General features: G+C 33.3%; 1 protein-coding gene across 4 annotated transcripts in view; it reads left to right on the forward strand.

The window, feature by feature from the left end:
* Window positions 1–5,557, forward strand: part of DMXL1 (Dmx like 1) — a 131,046-nt gene extending 125,489 nt beyond the window's left edge. For all 4 annotated transcript variants that reach the window (XM_059063248.2, XM_059063249.2, XM_059063250.2 and 1 more), the window contains 2 exons: window positions 1,466–1,683; window positions 3,381–5,557. In XM_059063248.2, the coding sequence (XP_058919231.1) occupies window positions 1,466–1,683; window positions 3,381–3,605 (443 nt within the window). In that variant the 3' untranslated portion in view covers window positions 3,606–5,557. The remainder of the gene's footprint in view (window positions 1–1,465; window positions 1,684–3,380) is intronic.
* The last annotated feature ends 2,035 nt before the right edge of the window (window positions 5,558–7,592 follow it).

Genomic DNA, 7,592 nt, shown 5'->3' on the forward strand with positions numbered 1-7,592 from the left:
TGAGATTTAGATACAACACCAAAAGCACAATCTATTAAAGAAATGATATATTCAAGATTTTTAAAAATTACCATTTTTTTCAATACCTGAATAGCAAATAAGCATATAAAAGATGCTCAATATCAGTAGTCATCAGGGAAATGCAAACTAAATTCACCATAATTTATGATACTACTCTGTATTGCTGAAATGGAAAAAATTAAAGATTCTAGATTACAAAGTGTTGGTGAGGATATGGAGAAACTGGAACCCTCATGATTTGCTGATAAAAATGTAAAACAGTACAACTGCTTTGGAAAACTGTTTAGCAATTTCTTAGTAAAGTTAAACATGCATGTAGCATGACCCAGCAATATATAGTTTTACATATATACCCAAGAAAAATGAAAACATGTCCAGAAATAGATTGGTATTAGGAATGTTTTAACAGCTTTATTTATAATAGCCAAAAACTGGAAACAACACAAATGTCCAACAGGATAATGTGGTATATTTATGTAATAGAATACTGTTCAGAATTAAAAAGCATGACCTACTGATATGTGAGACCTACTGATACATGAGACAACATCTAAAATGTTAGTTAGGGCTTCCCTGGTGGCGCAGTGGTTGAGAGTCTGCCTACCAATGCAGGGGACACGGGTTCGTGCCCTGGTCCAGGAAGATCCCACATGCCGCAGAGTGGCTAGGCCTGTGAGCCATGGCCGCTGAGCCTGTGCATCCGGAGCCTGTGCATCCGGAGCCTGTGCTCCGCAACGGGAGAGGCCACAACAGTGAGAGGCCCACGTACCACATAAAAAAAAAAGAAAAAAAAAAAAAGGATTTACTACTTCTGTCAACTGTGTCATTTCTGGGTTATTTTCAGTTGATGGATTTTCTTGTCCTTATGGGTGCTTTCTGCTTCTTTACATGCCTGGTAATTTTTTATTAGATGCCAAGCATTGTGAATTTTTCCTTGTTAGGTGCTGATTATTTATGTATTGTGTAAATATTTTTGAGCTCTGCTCTGGGACTGAGTTACTTGGAAACAGTTAGATCTGGGGCGGGGTGGGAGGCTGTGTTAAAAGCCATATTTGATATAGGGCTAATTTTGCCCCTCTCTTGAGGCAGTACCCTTTTCAGTACTCTATACAATGCCTTGTGAATTATGAGGGTTTTTTCCCAGTATGGCTGGTGGAAATAGGAACCCAGATCAACTTGGGTTCCCCTTTCTTATGCCATGGCCAGAAAATACTCTAGGCAATAAGCTGGGACAGTTATGTTGGTCACCCAGTTGGTTTCCCATTTTGCAGAGATCATTCTTCATTGCTTAGTGACCAGTGTCTCAAACCATTGTTTCCTGTATATCATTTGATATTTTAATTGTTTTAGGCAGGGTGGCAAATCTAATCTATCATTCTACCTTGGCCAAAAGCCAGAAGTCTGTTTCTTATACTATTAAATAGTTCTTACTTTTTTTTTCCAGCTTTTACTTGTCATGATAGCGGAGCCACTGTTTTAGCATATGCTCCAAAACATCAGCTACTAATATCAGGTGGCAGAAAAGGCTATACATGTGTTTTTGACCTTCGGCTACGACAGCAGAGGCAGCTTTTCCAGAGCCATGATTCTCCTGTTAAAGCCATTGCTATTGATCCAACTGAAGAGTACTTTGTTACAGGATCTGCTGAAGGCAACATAAAGGTAAATACAGTAATGCCATAATATCTATTACAATATGAAAAGAAATCTTTAGAAACCTTAAATCTTTAAGCATATGATGACACCAGTCTGTTTAAATAATAGAAATATTAATTCCTTTGTAGTCAACAAGGTTAATTGCTATTTAATAAATCTTTTAATGAATGAAATACAATAATATTTAACTTGAAAAATGCCTGTTTTTCAGTTGTTTTCAAATATGTTTAACTAAATGCATGTGAAAGAACTGGATTTTCCATGGATATGAACATATTTCAGACATTAGAATTAGTCTTGACTCCATGTTCAGAGTTAACTGAATTCAGTTTCAGGGGCTGTGAGATATACTGACATTTTCCCTTATCCGAAATTTCTCCCCATTTTGTCATTCATAGTATCAGCATCCAACAACTCAGTGCCTGATTCAAGAATTCTGATGTACCTGGATAAGCTCTGCCTGTAACAGTCCTTCTCAGACTCCACTGTGTTTCAAACTTAGATGTTTGAGTGTTAAGCAGCTTGTTAAAAATGTTAATAAGCACCTTGTTAAAAATGCATCCCACTCCAGAAATACTGTTGCTAGGTCCTATCCCAAAAATACCCATTTGGTAAGTCCAAGGCTCAGGAATGTGCATTTTTGGAACACAGAAATAGTGGTTTTGATGGAAGGTTCTCTGGCTACCCTCAGAAGGATCTGCAGGGATAAGACTAGCCCCTAAGTTACTCTAATGGTCAGCAACCCACAGGAGGAGTCTAGTTTCTTAGAATCCATTAATTTAAGTGCTACTGAGTACTTAGTACAGGTAAGTTAGACTGCTTTGTTAGAATTTCCATATTGTTTTTATAATTCTCAGCCAGAAAAACTTGAATTGAAGAATTTCAAAAAGGTTTTTCTTAAATATATACACCAGCTTCCATACAGAATTCCTTTTTTTTTTCCAGTTTGAAGCTGGTTTCTTATTTGAACTGCCCTCAGTTTAGAAATCGTACTATGTTTTAGATTAGTTATTTAGATTAGTTTGTACTTTCATTCTGAGGTTTATTATTTAATTAAGTTATAAGATTTCATAGTGTACCAGGTAGTATTCAGGACTTACAATTTAACAATTATGTCTAGAGTAATATGAATTAATGAATTTCTTAGGGAAAAGAAAAATATTTTTTTTAAATGTGATGTCAAAACATCAGAAAGTTGTAAAAATTTATCTTGCAGCTGGAATATAGTTTTTACTGGTCTGAAGGCCTCTAGGTGTTTGGTACTTTTCTCTTTCCAGTGGTTCTGATCCCTTGGTGGGTACTGTATATTATGGAGAAAGAATTACCCCACTATACAACTACACAACAGAAACTTCGCTGAGAGATAGGAAATGTTGATTGTAGTTCCTATAACATTATAAGTTTCTGTTGCATTGTACACCTAACCTCCTCGTACCTAAGTTTTCTCGTCTCCAACCAAGGGTTTAAAAGACCTCCTCTCTTACTGTATTGATTTTTGAAGAATGTGATAATATCAAAGAGCTTTGGAAAATTGCAACACCATATATAGAATCAAAATGTTATGACTGTAAGCCTACACAGATTTTTCTCCATTTTTGTTTTAGAAATTCCTTATTTGTACAGGAAAACAGACGTGAATCTTTTGTTTGGATTTTTAAGGTAATCGTCAACCCCAATTTTTATTTTGTTCCTATATATTTCAGATTTGGAGTCTCTCTACCTTTAGTCTTCTCCACACTTTTATCAATGAACATGCTCGGCAATCCATTTTCAGAAATATTGGAACCGGAGTGATGCAAATTGAGACAGGGCCTGCAAATCACATTTTTTCATGTGGAGCTGATGGAACAATGAAAATGAGAATACTGCCGGATCAGTTTAGCCCATTAAATGAAGTGTTGAAAAATAATGTGAAATTTATGCTGTAACATTTTAACAATAAGATGTATAATTTATTACCTATTCCATGAAGTGGCCAACACATATGATGTACAGTGATCAGTCTCTATGCCACAAATAAGCTAATGCTTTCTTGTTTTCATATTTATTTTATGGAGCTTTGCCCTTGATGCACTGATGCCTTAAAAATTAATAAGGTCATTCAAAATTAGACTACATTGCCTAAAGTAGAATGTATAAGTAATGCTGTAATAATACATATTTATAGTATAGTGAGTATATCATAATGTTAAAGGAGTTTTTTTTTCTTGTTGTTGATAAATTCTTCTGCAGATATCTCTGCGTGAATTTGTTTCACAGTAAAAATACCCTTTAGGTAAAGGCAGTTGCACATCAGTCATCACTTAATTCACCACACTCTCACTGCCTTTTTCAAACTTACACATCTCTCACACTCCTCTCTTAATTAATGATAGATTGATATTTGGGTAAGAATCAAAAAATAATGAACATCTCCATTAACACTGTCTTTGGGACTTTAGTAACAGGTGAGCCAAATGCCTTGTTATGTAAAGTTTTCATCAGTTTCCCCTCTGGAGTCCAAGTTGTGTGTGTGTGGTCTTGTATATATATGTAATGTATCTTATACATCTTATTTGAACTGTGTGTGTGTGTGTATATGTATATATGTGTGTGTGTGTGTGTGTGTGTATATATATATATATATGAAACCTACAAGTCTTTTCATTTGTTTTTGTGCCATAACAACTACTGCCACCAGAATAACAACTTTTTCTGCAACTGTTTTTTTCACTTTTTTTTTTTTTAATTTTTGTATTCCCATCCTAATTTTCAAATAAATTTCAGGAAAACTTCCAAGATTATTATTTTAAAGATTACATTGAGTCAGATAAGACTTAGCAGGCAATAATGATTCTGTGTTGGCATATATGAGATACTTAAGCTTATAAATTTGTCAAAGGATTTTTAGGCACCATACATTTTACTTAAATTTTATTTTATTTCTTATTTTTTAGGTGCTTTTAGTCTCAAAGTTCTGAAAACCTTATAGCAGTGTTTTTAGAAACAAATGTGAAAACAGTCAAATTAAATAGATAATATTTACAAATGTAAAATACCTGCCAGATCTACCATTAAAAGATAATAAACTAAGCCTTATATTTTATTATTTTTTGCCAAAATATATTATTTTATTATAAAATATGACCAAAATATTAAAAATGCACAATGCTTTTAACTTAAATGTGCTAACCCTGTTTCTGTCTGTTTTGTGCTATACCTTTTCTGATTCAGAATTATAGAAAACTTGATAATACTTGATTTTAACCAAGAAGACTGGAGGCAGATGGGACTAAGTGTTTAAGGGACAATTATATACTATTTAGCTTAAATATATTTTAATAGGAATATTAATAGAACATTTTTATGTAACAAAATATGGAAAGCTATTATCTTGGAAACTGTAGAGTCAAATGAAGCAAAGAAATGAAGGGCTGGTAAAATGAATTTTGTATTATCCTCAGGATACTTTTAAAAGTATATTGTTAAAAGATTTTGTAAATTGTATTCATAATTTTAAATGTGTTGAGCAAGTTGCAGTGAAGACACTGTTATTATGTAGAGAGTTTATGTGCACATAATAACCTGTACCTATAAATTGTGCAATAACGATATGTGACTATTTTGCCATGGAGAAATCTGTGACAACATTGCAAACAATACTATTGTTTGATGTAGTTAATATTAAGTTATTCCTCAGTAATTTCTTCATGAATCAAGATTCAAAAGGCTTTAAACACTTTCAGTGAGATAGAAAATGTATTATTAAGCTTACTAGGAAAAAGACATTGTGGATGAAGAATTAAGCATTTTAATTGAGGGTTTATATGAATAATAAATTATGTAAGCCCATATGTATTTACATCCAGAGTCATAATATTTTAAATAAACAATCATGCAGTAACTATTTTTAGCATGCTATTGTTTTAAGTAGTATTTATGCCACTTGACTTGAGTGTATGTGACATTTTAAATTGGAGAACTTCTGTATTTGTATTTGGTTAATGTAGGAAGAATTGCATAATTTTCCCAGATATCCTGTTCTTCCTTTGCTGTAGTCTTTAACTTAATGAATAAGCATTATTCAAAAAAGGTGAGAATAAAAGTAGTTGGAATGTATGTTTAAGTATAAAATGATATACATATATGTAAAATTTCATCCACACTAATGAAGTGGATACATCAAAATTTTTTAAATTGTGTGCTTTCTGAGAATGAGGCTTTGTAATAATGGAAGAATTCACAACATTGTGAGTCTCATTTTCTAAAATGTAGGATTTTTCTTATGTAGAATCATGGGACAGTCAATTCCATCCTCCTTTCTTGCTCTCTCTGTCTTGCCCCAATTCATTTCGTTTCTTTAAAAAATTTTTTAAAAACCGTTGTGGAATTTCTCAAAATGGTCTCAACAATTGGAACAAAATACAGAGATATACCTACTTAAAGAAAATCCTTATACAACCTTAGAGTGGTGATGATCTTTTTATAACAGTGTTGGAAACCCAGAGAGAAATATTTACTAAACAAAGAGTTTAAATGTCATATTGAAAGAGACCACAGTCAAAAGAACAGGTAGACGAGAAGAAATGTGTGTATAGGCATAGGGAAAATGTTAATGTCCCTAATACAAAGAGAATTTTAAAATGATAAGTAATGGAGAAATCACACAATTCACAGAACAGGACATGGAAAAGTGAGCAAGCACAAAGTATGTTCTTCCTCACTAATAGTTAAAGGAATGCTTTAAAAAAAATGTGTCACCACTGTTCATCCATCAAATTAGTATAAAGTCAAAACACAGTTTGGTGAAGATGCAAGGAAGTGGGCACAGTGAAACATTGCTGGCAGAAACAAACTGCTACAAAGTTACCTAGATACATATTAAAATTGAAAAACATACTTTCACTGAGCAATCTTTTGAGAGATTATCCTTTAAGATAAAAACACCTGTGCATAAAAATATATGTATACGGATGTTTATTGAGACATCTGGTGGAGCAAGAAAACTGGAATGTTAAATGTTAATTAGTGGGTAAATTGTGGCATAAATTTTGGTACATCCATACAATGGAATATTCTCTCAATGGTAAAAGAATGTTAGATTTGTATCTGTTCATCTGAAAAGAGGTTGGTGAGATAAAATTTCGAAGTAAAAGGTGTTGTATCCCATATTGTTTCAGGTTTTTTCAATCTTTAGTATATATGTAGGAACATAGAAATATGTATGGAAGAATACATACAAAGCAAAACTTTAACATGGGAGAAGGGAAGAAGGAGGTAATACTTTTCTAAACTCCTTTAAACCCCAGTTGGTAACATGATACCAGAAATGGTAGTGTATGTGTTGGTGAAGAAAAGCTGTATTTTCATACCAAAAAGGACAACGACTTTGGCAACTGCTCTGTTGAGTGAAGTGGTCTTGTGTCAGGAATATTCCTCTTTGAATTGTTCAGATGTTTTTGATGCTTGATATGACTTAAGTAGAAAGATTAAGATGTTACCCTTCAGGGTACTTGGAAAAAGTTGAATATAGATTAGTTAAATGTACCTGTCAGCCTTAGAAATGTGTATGGCTTTTGCTACAGTTATTTTCAAAGCTAAGTCTGTTTTTGAGTTTTTTATGACTTTTCTTCCCCTTCTGCTTACTTGGTTGTCTCCTGTATGTCTGTGGCCTATAAGTCAGGGAGCTAACACAGTTGCAGTGTGACATTATTTCACAAGTCTCTTTGGAACAAGAAAAATTTCTTAGTGTTCTCTCACTGCAAATACAGATAGGTTATAGAAACAATTTGGTGGTACAACCCATTTCTTTCCACAGTGAAAATGCCTTACTCCTGTATGCCCTTTGTAACAGAATCTAAGCAGTGCAGTGTATCAACCCAGGATATGTGTTTTAAAAGTTTTAAAATCTATTCCTCCACCATGCAAAACACTCA

This window comes from Kogia breviceps, chromosome 4 (assembly GCF_026419965.1).
Source record: "Kogia breviceps isolate mKogBre1 chromosome 4, mKogBre1 haplotype 1, whole genome shotgun sequence".
In the NCBI taxonomy this organism is placed as follows: domain Eukaryota; kingdom Metazoa; phylum Chordata; class Mammalia; order Artiodactyla; family Physeteridae; genus Kogia; species Kogia breviceps.